Genomic DNA, 15,896 nt, shown 5'->3' with positions numbered 1-15,896 from the left:
GTTTGCCTTTCTCCCTTGCCTTTTGCTTCACTTCTTACCTCAGTTGTTTGGAAAGCCCCCTCAGACAACCACTCTGCCTTCTTGCACTTCTTCTCCCTTGGGATGGTTTTGGTCACTGCCTCCTGTACGATGTCACGAACCTCCATTCACAGTTCTTCAGGCTCTCTGTCAGCTCTAATTCCTTGAATCTATTCATCACTTCCACTGTATAATCATAAGGGATTTGATTTAGGTCATACCCAAATGGCCTGGTGGTTTTCCCTACGTTATTCAATTTGAGCCTGAATTTTGCACTAAGGAGCTCATGATCTGAGCCACAGTCAGCTCCAGGTCTTGTTTTTGCTGACTCTATAGAGCTTCTCCATCTTTGGCTGCAAAGAATATAATCAATCTGATTTTAGTATTGACCACGTGGTGATGTCCATATGTCATGCCATCTCTTGTGTTGTTGGAAAAGGGTGCTTTCTATGACCAATGTGTTCACTTGACAAAATTGTTAGCCTTTGTCCTGCTTCATTTTATACTCAAGGCCAAACTTGCCTATTATTCCAGGTATCTCTTGAGTTCCTACATTTTCATTCCAATCCCCTATGATGAAAAGGACATCTGCTGCTGCTGTTAGTTCTAGAAGGTCTTCATGTAACCATTCAACTTCAGCTCCAGTGGCATCAGTGGCTGGGGCACAGACTTGGATTACTGAGATGTTGAATGGTTTGCCTTAGAATGAACCGAGATCATTCTGCAGCTTTGAGATTCACCCCCAAGTCCTGCATTTTGGACTCTTCTGTTGACTTTGAGGGCTACTCCATTTCCTCTCAGGGACTTTTGCCCCCAGGAGTAGACATAGTGGTCATCTGAATTAAACTTTCCCATTCCCATCCATTTTAGTTCACTGATTCCTAAAGATGTCGATGTTCAATCTTGCCATTTCCTGCTTGACCACATCCAATTTAGCTTGATTCATGAACCTAACATTCCAGGTTCCTTTGCGATATTGCTCTTTACAGCACTGGATTTTACCTTCACCACCAGATACACCCACAACCGATTCCCTCTTTGGCTCAGCCACTTCATTCTTATTGGTGTGTGGGTGCTAAGTCGCTTCAGTTATATCCGTCTCTTTGTGATGCTATGAACTATAGCCCCCCAGACTCCTCTACGCATGGGGATTCTCCAGGCAAGAATACTGGAGTGGGCTGCCATTTCCTTCTCCAGTGGCCCGTGTTTCATCAGAACTCTAAAGGATGACCAGTCCAACTTGGTGGCTCCGCACAGCATGGCTCAGGGCTTCATGGAGTTACATGGAGTTACACAGCCAGTTACACCCTCTGCCACGACAAGGCTGGGATGCCTGAAGAGAACACCAGCCAAACTAACGTTCATTTACAAAATGATAAAGAGCCCAAACAATGGCCTGCTGCTGCTGCTGCTGCTAAGTCACTTCAGTCGTGTCCGACTCTGTGCGACCCCGTAGACGGCAGCCCACCAGGCTCCCCTGTCCCTGGGATTCTCCAGGCAAGAACACTGGAGTGGGTTGCCATTTCCTTCTCCAATGCATGAAAGTGAAAAGTGAAAGTGAAGTCACTCAGTCGTGTCCGACTCTTAGCGACCCCATGGACTGCAGCCTACCAGGCTCCTCCATCCATGGGATTCTCCAGGCAAGAGTACTGGAGTGGGGTGCCATTGCCTTCTCCAAACAATGGCCTATTGGTATTTAAAACCGCACTTCTGAAAGCTGAAGGCTTCTATAACACAGGATCCAAGAGACAAAAAGGTCCATGTGCCAGGACATCACGTGTCAGCCAGGACAATCCGATATAGGAGGGTAGACAGAAAACAATTTAATATATAAGCAAAAACAAAGGCATTGAACTATTCTGGTAAATTGAGTTATAGAGTAACATAAAATAGCATAGATTATCCATGATACAAGGTTGTAAAAAAGCTTATTCAGAGTTAAAGAACAGCTATACATAATGAAAGCAAGGTCAATGCTGCTGCAACCCAGACACGCGGGGGAAGCAGGAGAGTGGAGGGCCCAAAAGTATATTATTTACATTTAATTCCGCTGTGTGTTTTAAGAACAAAGCTGGCTATGTGAATTTTTAATGCTTCTTACAATTAAACATTGTATTTAATCCTAAATACAATAACAGCAGTACACATGAAGGCCCAAAACAGAAGAAGACCATTAACTTTCCTTCTGAATGAGACTGCACTTATTTTATTTTCCCTTTTCTATTAATTGCTATAGTCTCTGAAGGTCCACTGGTAGCTAAATTTTAAGCAATTCTAACTCAAGTTATAAGTGCCTCTTATCCACTTCAACTCACCTTACCATCCCATCCCAATCAGAAAGAGTAACCACCCCTTATTTAAAAAAAATAGTAAGTAAATAAAAATAAATACATGTTTGTCTATTAGACTGTAAGATTTCTTAAGGACAAGGAAAATATTTTAATGCCTTTTCTTTTCTGTAAATTTTCAGCATACTGCCTAGTACAAAGGAGCTTTATGAATAAAGAACAACCTAACAAAGGAAGTGGGGAAGAAATGGTGACTGTCCTGCAGGAGGGAGCCAACCTTCCACAGGCACCTGGCTGACTGCACCCCTCACTGCTGCTCTTATGTGTTTGTCCAGGTACAGTCCACCCCCTCCAGTTGCTCCCACGTTACGTTCTTATTAGGTAGAGAACCTCTGTCTTTTTCAAATGCGTATCTAGGTTTTACTACAGGGCCAGGCACAGAAAGAGCTGCTTCAAAGGTTGTTTGTGGAATAGATGAATGACCAGTAATTCTAGAGGCATTTCATGAGACTATAAATTTAACATAAATCTCTCTTAATATACATTCAGACGTGATCCCTGCCGAGCAAAGACTTGCTAAGAGTATGTGGCTACAGACACAGAAAGAAGCACGTTTCTGTCAGTTCTAATGAGGTGGATGAACCTAGAGCCTATTAAATACAGTGAAGTAAGTCAGAAAGAGAAAAACGAATGTCGTGTATTAATGCATATATATGGAATCTAGAAAGATGGTACTGATAAGCCTGTCTGCAGGGCGGCAGTGGAGATGCAGAGAGAATAGACCTGTGGACACAGTCGGGGAAGGAGAGGGTGGGACGAGTTGAGAGAGCAGCATTGAAGCATATGCATCATTATATGTAAAACAGATGGCCAGTGGGAACTCGCTGCATGACGCAGGGAGCTCAGACTGGTGCTCTGTGGCAGTCCAGAGGGGTGGGATGGGGTGGGATGGGGTGGGATGGGGGGAGGTGGGAGGGAGGCCCAGGAGGGAGGAGACACACATGTGTGCTGCGCTGTGCTGAGTCGCTCAGTCGTGGACTGCAGCCCGCCGGGCTCCTCTGTCCACGGGATTCTCCAGGCAAGGGTACTGGAGTGGGTAGCCATGCCCTCCTCCAGAGGATCTTCCCAACACAGGGATCAGACTCAGGTCTCCCACCTTGCAGGTGGATTCTTTACCTCTGAGCCACGAGGGAAGCCCCTCAATACTGGAGAGGGTAGCCTATCCCTTCTCCAGGGGATCTTTCCAACGCAGGAATTGAACCGGGGTCTTCTTCATTGCAGGCAGATTCTTTACCAGCAGAGCTACCAGGGAAGCCCAGATGTATGTATACCTATGGCTAATTCATGTTGATGTATAGCAGAAAACAATGCAGCATTATAAAACAATTATCTTTCAATTAAAAAATAAATGATAATAATAAAAAAGAGTGTGTGGCTACGGAGAAGTGAGGCAGCATGGTACTGCCAAGGGGAGCCAGGACGGCTAGAAAAGCAAATTCTAGCCTTGTCCCTACAGTAGTTCTGTGACTCTGGATTCGCTAATAAATGCTTCTTGGCTTCATTTACCTCATACATGAAATGGGAATACTGGACTGTACTTTTCAAAAATTTTTCTTCAGTACAGATTACTTGAGAAAAGTAATATTCGATAGAACTCTATGTATTTTAAAAAGATAAAGATTAGGGTACTTTGGCTGTTTGAAGTAAGTGTGATGCTTGTGGGCAGTAGAACGGGGTCCCTGTCATACTTCCCTTTCGCCTCACTGACATCACCTAGGGAGGTGCCCAAACATCTCCCTGAATCCTTGGGCTCCATGGAACCCAGTTAGGACAACCAATGAACTCTAAGTTCCCTCCAGCTAGAGCATTCCAAAATTCTAAGATTTGATTTCTTCTAAGGCTCTAAAATCAACATCAAATCCCAAGAAGCAATCTAAGTGTCTATCAGCCAACAAATGGATAAAGAAGATGTGATGTATAAACACAATGGAATACTACTTAGCCATATACAGAATGAAATTTCCCATTTGCAGCAACATGGATGGGCCTCGAGGGCAGTATGCTAAGTGACAAGTCAGAGAGAAAGACAAATACTGTGTGATCCCACTTAAATGTGGAATCTAAAACATACAGCAGACGACTAACTGCAGCAAGAAGGAAGCAGATTCACAGATGTAGAAAACAAACCGGTGGGGAGGGGGAAGGTGGGAGGGACAACACAAGGGGAGAAGATGCAGAGGTACAAACTGCTAGGTATGAAATAAGCTGCATGGATATACTGTGCAACATGGGGGATACAGCCAGAACTTAATAGCTGTGAATGGAATGTACCCTTTAAAAACTGCGAATCACTATGTTGTGAACTTGTAATTTATGTAATATTGGACTCATCACGCATACTTTAATAAAAATAAAATAAAAGAGCATCAAGGTTCCTCCTAAGCAAGTGAATATTATCCTACAAACTTTGCAGCCGCACCTTTCCTATAGCTATTGTCTAAACTTACACAACTGTGCAAAATCTTTTAGGAAATGCTGCTTCTTGCACTGCTGTTGCTATTCTTTCTATGGACTTTTCATGTGGACTTCATTACATGCAAGTACCATACTCCTTAAAGCTTATCTGTCAATATTCTGGTATAATTAGTGTCATAGGAAATAGGGTTAGAAAATCTTGATCTGTAAAGATAAGAAGGAGATAATTAGAATAAGTGTATGGTACCCACAGCAGGTGTATTAGATTTTGGAAAAAATTTTGGAATTTTTTACCTACTTTACTCATATTTTCTTTTTGAATGCCATTTTTTTAAAAATAAAAAGATAATTAATTGTACACAGGCAGAGCAAACAGTTTAAAATAAGAATAGGAGCATGCTGGTACCAAGAAAAAGACATGGAATACTCAGGGTTTACGTGTCTTACACAGAGAAGATAAGACACCGGTGGTGTGAAATGAGAACTGGCGGTGCATCTAACCCTTCTCCAGATCCCTGATGAGGCACAAAGACAGACAGTCGGAAAAGAGCACGCTGTCCGCTTACTGCCAGGCCAGCAAGAGCATACTCACACTGCCCATTCGAGCTTCTCGTTCTTGATCGAGTTGTACAGAGCCTGGAAAGAGAGAAAACAAGATGGAATTACTCTCTTCATCCTGTTCTACATTTGTAATTCAGCAAATGGCAAAAGCCGAAAGGCTTGACTGAGCCAGCCAGCGGCTCCCAGGGCCCCCGCAGGTCATCCTGTTGGTGCTGCGGAAATGAGGAAGACACGGGTGAGCTATAGACAGGCAGGCAGCACTCAGAGATACACAGAGACGTCCCATGAAGCAGGAAACGCCTTTCCTAACTACGACACACAACGCCGGGCTACGTTCTGCCACAGAAAAACACAGGACCAACTAAAATTACATCACGCAGTCTGTTTTTCTTATCCGAAATATGGTCATATAGCTTCACTACTTTGGAAATGGCAACTTCCAAACTGCCTTTGGAATGCTTGGTTACAGATTTTACGTTACTTAAGATGCAATTCATACCTTTTCATTAATGGACTAGATATAACAGTTTTCATAACAATGTAATGAGCAAGAGAAACGGAAGGGAGACTGAAGCCCAATTATGGAAAACTATCTCAGAGTAATTTCAGAGTTTCTGTATCGATGACTTAGGCAGCCTGTATTGGTCTCACCTCATAATTCTGCCTTACAGTTAGTGAGTGTTACTCTGATGTGTGTGAGGTGGTAGAGGGGGAGACAGAAAGTTCTCTTAGAGCCTTGACAATAACAATGCCACAGACAAGACAGCATATAAGACCGCCTCACCAGGCTCCCAGCTCCGGTATCTCACATAAACTTTTGTAATCAAGTTGTTCCACTAAGACAACTAACCTAAGAAAAAACTACCTCACACCTCTAGCTTCTTAATTCTGAGTAAGATGCTTATAATGTAAGAAAACACAAGTGCATCTCTAAGACATAAAACCAAAACTGCAAACTGCACTGCAGAAGGGATGACCATGTGCAAAATAACAGTATGATGGAGTTGGAACTTTTTTTTTAAAAGAGAGATTTGGACTTATTAGACTCATCTCATTTACTTTAAGATGGGAAAAGGGGGATGAGACGCTATCAAATGACTCATCTTCCAAATGAGGAAATGGCAGGGTCAGAATGTTCCCCGGGCAGCACAGCAGAGCCGAGCAGATCTGCCTCGTAGACTATTTTCTGCCTTTTAACACGTCTGGCCCGAGTGGGAGAGGCAGTCTACAGGTGTGTAATCAGAAAGACTGCACACAGGTAGTGAATCCCCTTTCTAGCAAAACTCGCTGCAATTCAGGACAAAGATGCTTGGTTACACATTTTACGTTACTTAAGATGCAATACGTGCATCTTTAGCCACGTCTTGACGGACTCCACGGGATTTCTTCAGTGTGGCTATAGTAGTCAGTTTAACTACTGGCTAGCTAATAAAATGTAGGACATATTTCATTATTATCAGGACATCAAATACAGAAATTATCATGTCATCAAGTATAGAAATGGTAAAATAGCAAAAGAAAATAAGGGGTAAATCAAGGCACAGAGACGGTATTGTAAATTGAATGCTCTTTTCAAAGAACTCTAATTTACTGAAGAAGTAGGACAACCTATTATATAGTTAATGTCTCTTGAGGCTGCACATACAGAAGTTCAGGGTCAATGTCTAGCTCCAGCCTCAGGAGACTCTTGCTCTAAGTGTCCTTAAGTAGATTCTATTACTTGTAAGAGCCGCCTTGAACCCACAGATAATAGTAGGTTTTAGAGAAGAGACAGATCATTAATGGTTCTTTATATACTAACACACACAATACTAACCAGAGAAATTTAACAATTGCTAGAGATAAAAAACTATCTATTCATAGAGATAGAAAATGATATCTAGGCAACTAGAAAATGCCAAATAGATTCAGTTCTGCCCTAGATCAACTTTTCCAAATGTTTTGCTCTTGAGAATATTTTACTTGAAGAGATAACTCAGTTTCAAATTGGAATATTCTTGTTACTCTGTCAGCTGTACATCACACACAAAAAATTTATTATAGAGGATCTTGTAAAATTCAACAAACCTGTTATACCAGAAGCCAAAGTCCTCTTTGTATGTGAATATGTATATATACATATATACACATATATATAACGCAACAAATCTAATCCTTATTCTTTTCAATGACAAAATTACAAAGGGATTTTCCTGAATCTTTTTAATGCTTTAGTATAATTGATTACTAAAGGAAAATTTGTTTTGAAAATGAATCCAACACTCACATACCCTGATCAAACTTTATTATCACCAAAAGGAGGGGGAATGCAGCCAAAGATAATACTAAACATGCACACCTCCTGCAAGATTTGGTGAGCAGCTCTGGAGGTGTGCTAAACCAAACCTAAAAGTGAATGAAGATGAACCGTCTAATTATCATTTATGCTGACACAATACTCCAAACCCTTACATACATACACAAATACACACACACATGTATTTCTTTTTCATTCATTCTGAGGGTAGAATTGGTCAATAAGGTGTCATGATTATTTACACAGAGCACATTCCTCCTAAAATGTCTTTTCTACACCTTAAGATTACCTTCCACTTGACTCTGCTGTGTCTTTTTATTTTCTTAAATTTAACTTTTATTTTATCTTGGAATATAGTTAGTGAACAATATTGTGTTAGCTTCAGGTATACAGCCAAGTGTTTCAATTATATATATGGCTGCTGTGTCTTAAGGAAGGTTGAATAACATTATTCAAAGTATAAATGTATTTAAACACAAAATAGCCACTAAGTTCCATTTTTTAAAATCAAAGCATAATTGCCAAACCTAGACAGCGTATTAAAAAGCAGAGACATCACTCTGCTGACAAAGGTCTGTACAGTCAAAGCTATGGCTTTCCTGGTAGTCATGTACAGATGTGAGAGATGGACCATAAGGAAGGCTGAGTGCTGAAGAATTGATGCTTTTGAATTGTGGTGTTGGAGAAGACTGAGAGTCTGCTGGACTGCAAGGAGATAAAACCAGTCCATCCTAAAGGAAATCAGTCCTGAATATTCACTGGAAGGACTGATGCTGAAGCTAAAGCTCCAATACTTTGGCCAACTGATGTGAAGAACCAACTCATTGGAAAATACCCTGATGCTGGGAAAGATTGAAGGCAAAAGGATAAGGGGGCAGCAGAGAATGAGATGGTCAGATAGCATCACCATCTCAACAGACATGAATCTGAGCAAACTCTGGGAGGTAATGGAGAAGAGAGGAGTTGGGCGTGCTACAGTCCATGGGGTCACAGAGTCGGACATTACAGTGATTGAACAACAACAACATAATTGACATACAACATTAGGTTCAAGTATACAGCATAATGATTTATTATTTGTACTAAACTCCCTGGAGTGTAAAAATTTAAGTAGAAATAATTCCCCCTGTTAATACTTTAAACATATCCCTCAACAAAACGCAGCCATATATGACAATCCCACAGCTAATACCCATAGTGGTTGCAACAATTTACATTAGAAAACTGAAAGCTTTTGTTCTAATATCAGGAACAAGACAAGGATATCCACTTTTACTGTTTTTATTCAACATCATATTGGAATTCCTGGCCAGAGAAATTAGCCAAGAGAAGGAAATAAAAGGAATTTAAACCGGAAAAGATGTAAAACTGTCACTACTTGGAGATAACATGATATCATATATAGAAAACCTTAGACTCTGCAAAAAAAAAAAAAAAAACTAGTTAAATTTTTAAAACTAGCTTAAAAATTCAATAAAGTTGCAGGATATGAAATCAATATACAAAAATTTGTTGATTTCTAAACACTAACAATGAACTATCAGAAAGAAAAATGAAGACAGCAATCCCATTTGTAATTTCATCTTTAAGAATAAAATGTCTAGGAATACATTTAACAAAGGAAGTGAAAAACCTGTACTATAAGAAACTCATGAAAAGAATTGAAGATGACCAAATAAATTGAAAGACTGTCTGTATTCATGGATTAGAAGGATGACTATCATTAAAATGTGCTATAATACCCAAAGGAATCTACAGATTCAATGCACTACCTATCAAAATTCCAGTGGCATTTTTCACAGAAATAGAAAAAACAATCCTAGATTTTGTGTGGAACTGAAAAAGACCCCAAGTAGCAAAAGCAATTTTGAGAAAGGACAAAAAAGCCAGAGGCATTATGCCCCTGATTTCAAAGTGTGTTACAAAGCTACAGTAATCAAAACGGTACGACACAGGCACGAAACACAGACATCCCGGTCGGTGGGGCGGGACAGCCAGCCAGACCAAGCCCACCCAGATGGTCAACTGGCCTGTGACAAAGGAGCCTTGACCACACAGTGGGGCCAGGGCGGGCTCTTCAACAAGTGGTGTTAGGGCAACCGGACAGCCACGTGCAGAAGAATGGGACTGGACAACTGTCTACACCAGATGCAGAATTTAACTCACACTGGATTAAAGAGCTGAATGTAAGACCTAAAACCATAATACTCCTGGAAGAAAACATAGGCAGTGACTCCTTGATGTTGGTCTTGGTGATGAATTTTTAGATTTGACACAAAAAGTAAAGGCAACAAAAGTGAATCAGGGAGATTGCTCAAACTAAAATGCGCTTCTGCACAGCAAAGGAAGTCATCAAAACGAAAAAGCAATGTACTGAATGGGAGAAAATATTTGCCAACCATATGTCTGATAAGGAGTCAGTATCTAAAATATACCATGAATTCACACAATTCAATCACAAAGAAACAAAGAATTCAGTTAAAATATGGGCAGGGGATCTGAATAGACATTTTTTTTTTTTCAAAGAAGACATAGAGATGACCAACAGGCAAATGAAAATTTTAAAAATGAAAATATACTCAGTATCACTAATCATCAAGGAAATGCAAATCAGAACCAGAGTGAGACATCACTTCAGATGTGTCAGAATGGCTGTTATCAAAAGAAAAGAAATAAAAAGAGAAAGGGGAACCCTTGTGCACTGTCGGTGGGAATGTAAACTGAGGCAGCCACTATAGAAAACAGTATGGAGTTTCTGAGAAAAATTAAAACTAGAACTGTCAGATGATCCTGCAATTTCATGTCTGGGTATTTATCAAAGGAAACAAAAACATTAATTATAACATATATTGAAAAGATGTACGGACCCCTATGTGTACTGCAGCATTATTTATAATATTTATAATATTGAGATATAGAAACAATGTACATGCCTATGAATGGATAAGAAGTACTCTCTCTCTCTTTCCCTATATGTGTGTGTGTCTGTGTGTCTCTCTGTGTGTGTGTGTGTGCTTGCACGTGTGTGCTCTGCCACGTCTGACTCGTTATGACCCCATGGACTGCAGTCCACCAGGCTCCTCTGTCCGTGGAATTTTCCAGGCAAGAATACTGGAGTGGGTTGCCATTTCCTACTCCAGGGGATCTTTCTGACCCAGGTATTGAACCCATGTCTCCTGTGTCTCCTGTGATGGCAGATAGCTTCCTTACCACTGAGCCACCTGGAAAACCACACACACACACACACACACACACACCAGAAAATAATTCATCGATAAAAAATGAAATCTCACCATGTGCAACAAGATGGATGAACTTTCTATTATTCTAAGTGAAACGAGTCAGAAGGATGAATACCATGTGATAGTATACACATGGAAACTAAAACAAAACAAAACCACACAAAATCTGCAAGTTCATGCAGAGGAAAGACGGGTAGGATTGGCCAAAGGGTGGGTAGGGATGGCGGACTGGGAGAAATGAGCAAAGTGGGTTAAAAGGTACAACACAAACGTCATGAGGATGTATGTGCAGCATGGTGACTAGAGTTAATAATACTGTTTGCATATTTGAAAGCTTATTAACAGAGTAGATTTTAAAAGTCCTCATCACAAGAAAAAAAAAATTTTGCTAACTAAGGTGATGGGTTTTTAACTAGAGTTATAATAGTGATCATTTCACGATGCATATAAAGGTCAAATCATTATGTTGCAGTTCTGAAACTAACGTAACATGATATGTCAGTCACACCTCAATTTAACAAAAAACCTGTGAACATATCCTAATGAGTTAATTTGAATATCAAGTCTAAATGCTGGTCCAATATCAAAACCTGACTAAACCTCATCAGTAAGCAGGTCACATGGATGAGTGCAGGAGCCAGGGCACCTGCACCCCGAGGGGCAGGGGGCTCCCAGCTGTAGCCCGGCTTCACCCAGGTGGGCATGTGGGTTCACTGTGGCTGGCTCTGGTTATTTTTCAGAAGTAGCTAGAAGTATAAACTATACAAGGCTCACGAATTTTCAAGTGTGACAACAAAAAGAGCAAAACAACAACACTCCACTGTGGGGCGGGCTAAACATGTGTCATCCAGCAGGCCATCGGGGCTGAGGCCCACTCTGAGCCGGGCTAAACATGTGTCCCCCAGCAGGCCATCGGGGCTGAAGCCCACTCTGAGCCGGGCTAAACATGTGACATCCAGCAGGCCATCGGGGCTGAAGCCCACTCTGAGCCGGGCTAAACATGTGACATCCAGCAGGCCATCGGGGCTGAAGCCCACTCTGAGCCGGGCTAAACATGTGACATCCAGCAGGCCATCGGGGCTGAAGCCCACTGTGGGCAGACTAAATGTGTGTCATCCAGCAGGCCATCGGGGCTGAAATTAGGATAGCAATGAAATTATTAGAAAACTGCAGGGAAGGAACAATGGGAGTCCTAGACAGAGAACACATACAGCAAAACGCCCTGGTTTGTGACTGGAAACTGACATATGTGATCCTTCACTTGGTGAGATTTCTGTACCTCTGTGATAATGTTCAAGCCATTTCTGAGTACCGATGCCCCGGTGATGATAATAACACAGCTGTCTATGAGGCCGTGTTTCGGGAGGCACCGAGCTAAGAGAGCTGCTTCCATCTAATCTCACAGCAACTGTATTAATGCGGTATTATTATCCCTACTTTTTGAAATGACACACCTAGCACTCTTAACTGTTAAGTAATCCTGTCACAGATCACACAGCAGAGCTGGGGGTCTGAAGCCAGACCTGTCTGAAGCCAGTCTGTGCTTGTACCTGCCCCAATCACTTTGCAATACTGACAGATACACACATATTACAGCATAGAATATAGGCAGTATACATGTAATGTTTTAGGTGAATATAAATTGACTGAGAAATATGTTTTACAACTTTGATAAATGCTTTGTTGTTAAAAACTTACTAGATGTTAGAGTTTACCAACTTAAAAACAATGCTATTCACATTCTTTCATTCCATAGCCTTTTACTTTCAGTTATATTAGCTCAGGACTTGGTATTCAGTTCATATTATAAGTGATGTTTTCACCAGGAAAGATATCCATGAGCCTACGTTCTTAGCTGAGAAAACTTAGTTTGCAGCACACCTGTGCTGACGGTCAGCCCTTCCACCTCCTCTGACCCGCCTTGCGTCTGTCCTCTGTGTCGTCACCTGCCCGGGGACGTGCCTGCTTGACCTGTACTTACCGTAGGGCTCCAGGGTACAGTACCCACGACAAACATTTTACCCTAACAAGTGCTGGTAGGTCAGTGGAAAGTATTTTTTTTATAACTGCTAGACAATGATAAGGCTGCATTTTTTTCTATAATAGTGTTGTATATACTCTATATACAGTGTATGTACTGTAGGGACTTACACAGAATTGTACTTTTTATAACTATTAGAAGACCAGTTCTTGTTTGCCACATGAATAGTACAATATAACATAACAGTTGTAACACTGGTAATGATCTTGCATAAATAAATCTCTTAAAACTATTCACTTGGGACTTCCTGGCAATCTGGTGGTTAAGAATCCACGCTTCCAATGCAGGGGGCTCAGATTTGATCCCTGGCTGGGAACTAAGATCCCACATGCCTTGTGGTATGGTCAGAAAGTTTTGAAAAAACAAATAAAACAGATATGCAACCAGGATTTTTTTTTTAAAGGCGCATTCATCTTGAAAAAGAAAAAAAGTTATTTACTCATTCACTCGTATATTCAAGTCAGCTGAGTCTCTACTACCTGTCAGGTGGTCAGGTCATCAGATATTAACACAGGTACTGAAAGCCTAGTGTGAAGGATGCAGGCATAGAACTTAGATTCAGTGAGGGTAGAAACAGAGAAGAATATGAAAACAAAAGGATAAAAAATGGTTCTCTCATTTTCTGGGAGGTTGCCAGATAACTATAAGGTAATTACAATAAGGTAACTCAAAAAGTAGCTTTAGAGGAGATAGCTAAGAAAGCCTCCCTGCAAGGAGACTGAGGGTGTGAGAGACAGGGCAGCCGTGGGGAGATTCAGGGAGGGCACTCTGGCGTTGCTGAGCCGGAGGGGTCTGAGGGCCAAGGACGCCCGCGTGGCCAGGGCATCGTGCCAGCCGGGGGTAGTGCTATGGGCAAAGCAGTGTCAGGTCGCACACGGCTTTCGGCCAGAAAACAAGGGTCATTTCTGCGTGTGCTGGGCAACCACTGGAGGATTTTAGCAGGAGGCTGACTGCTCTAATTCACGCACTTAAAGGTCACGCCGGGCACGGAATGGGGGAAGGGCTGAACAGAGCGACAGGAGCGGCAGTGAGGCTGGGCTGCCTGGTGAGGCTGCTGGTGTCGGGCCTGGGGGGCCGGTATGCAGACTGGGGGTGCTTCCGACCGTCTCCCTAAATTGCAAGAGTAGCATGGCCCGTTTTCACACACCTCAAGCACAAATAACAAACTGGGTGAGACAGTTTCAACAGGGGCACCAGAGAGAGACTGCTATCCATCAGTATTTAAGTTGTTAAAACTAAAAATAGGGTAGGTATATTAGAATATATTGTTAAAGGAAAAAAAATAGTCTGTTTGCTATGCTCCCAGTTTGTGGAAAAAATGTATACATATTTGCTCTCAGTGTTTCTGAAAAGATACAGAAGAAACCACTGCCTGCAATCTCCTGTGTAGAAGAAAACTGGGGGAACAAAGCGGGAGAGAGAATTTTCAGTGAATAAGCTGCTGTGCTATTTGAATGTTTACCACACCACAAATGCTTTACTTCTTCAACAAAAACCTAGCTGTTGCTCAGTTGCTATGTTATGTCTGACTCTTTGCAACCCCATGGACTGCAACATGCCAAGATCCTATGTCTTCCATTACTTCCCAGAATTTGCTCAAATTCATGTCCACTGAGTCAGTGATGCCATCCAACCGTCTCATCCTCTGTCGCCCCCTTCTGCTCCTGCCCTCAGTCTTTCCCACCCTCAGGGTCTTTTCCAATGAGTTAGCATCAGGTGGTCAAGGTATTGGAGCTTTGGCTTTAGCATCAGATTATGAGGGCTATTCCATTCTTGCCCACAGTAGTAGATGTAATGGTCATCTGAATTAAATTCACCCATTCCTGTCCATTTTAGTTCACTTAGATGTTGATGTTCAATCTTGCCATCTCCTGTGTTTGACCACGTCCAATTTACCTTGATTCATGGACCTAACATTTCAGGTTCCTATGCAATACCGTTCTTTACGGCATCGGACTTTACTTCCACCACCAGACACACCCACAGCTGAGCTCTGATGCCGCTTCAGCCCAGCCGCTTCGTTCTTACTGGAGCCACTAGTAACTGCCCTCTGCTCTTCCCCAGTAGCATACTGGACAGCTTCCAACCTGGGGGACTCCTCTTCCGGTGTTGGGTCTTTCTGCCTTTTCATACTGTCCATGGGATTCTCCAGGCAAGAATGCTGGAGTGGGTTGCCATTTCCTTCTCCAGTGGACCACGTTTTGTTAGAACTCTTCACCATGACCCGTCCGACTTGGGTGGGCCTGCATGGCATGGCTCATGTCTTCACTGTGTTATGCAAGCCCTTCGCCACAACAAGACTCTGATACATGAAGAGGAAAAATCTAGATGATACTATATTTTGTACTCCTTGCACATGTGATCAAGCCTCTGCCTCTATTTAGTCCCCGAAAGGCCTCATGGACTGTCTTGACCACAGCGTGTGTTTGATGAACAGGTGTTGAGACGACAAGAGCTCAGTGGTGATGACCCTGATGCCGTGATTCTGATGGGAGGCTAAGCACAGAGCAAGGGACAATGGACCAGAACCAGGGCACTGCATTAAACCGGCCCTTCCATCAGCTGTGTGACTTGAGGGCTTTGGTTGCTTCATCTGTGAAGACAGCGACAATCTACTTCACAGAATCACGAGGACGAAATGAAACCATGAGCGTGAAAACAACTGCACTTCGTAAAGTGACACGTAAGTGAAAGGGACGTGGCTACACGCAGCTGGTGCCTGTCCGACTCAGCTTCACAGAACACAGAGTAAGGACCTGGAATCCATCGGTCCACTTCCCACCCAGGACACGCGGGGCCTGGGGAGATCACTTACTTTGACCAAATCGGCAAGTTGATATCACAGATATGCCAAAAACCAACGTTTAACTGAGCGGTTACCAAGGGCTTGGACCTGTGCACTGCATTACACTGCTCACTCTTCACTACGACCCAGGGGCATTATTCCCACTTTACAGATGAGGGCGGAGGCGGGG

The 15,896-nt window shown here is 42.3% G+C and overlaps 1 protein-coding gene across 9 annotated transcripts in view; it reads right to left on the bottom strand.

Moving 5' to 3' along the window:
• Nucleotides 1-15,896, bottom strand: part of PSD3 (pleckstrin and Sec7 domain containing 3) — a 404,084-nt gene that overhangs the window by 118,158 nt on the left and 270,030 nt on the right. For all 9 annotated transcript variants that reach the window (XM_061134564.1, XM_061134566.1, XM_061134568.1 and 6 more), the window contains one exon: nucleotides 5,374-5,417. In XM_061134564.1, the coding sequence (XP_060990547.1) occupies nucleotides 5,374-5,417 (44 nt within the window). The remainder of the gene's footprint in view (nucleotides 1-5,373; nucleotides 5,418-15,896) is intronic.

This window comes from Dama dama, chromosome 32 (assembly GCF_033118175.1).
Source record: "Dama dama isolate Ldn47 chromosome 32, ASM3311817v1, whole genome shotgun sequence".
Classification (NCBI taxonomy): Eukaryota; Metazoa; Chordata; class Mammalia; order Artiodactyla; family Cervidae; genus Dama; species Dama dama.
This window is presented reverse-complemented; position numbering and strand designations above follow the sequence as displayed.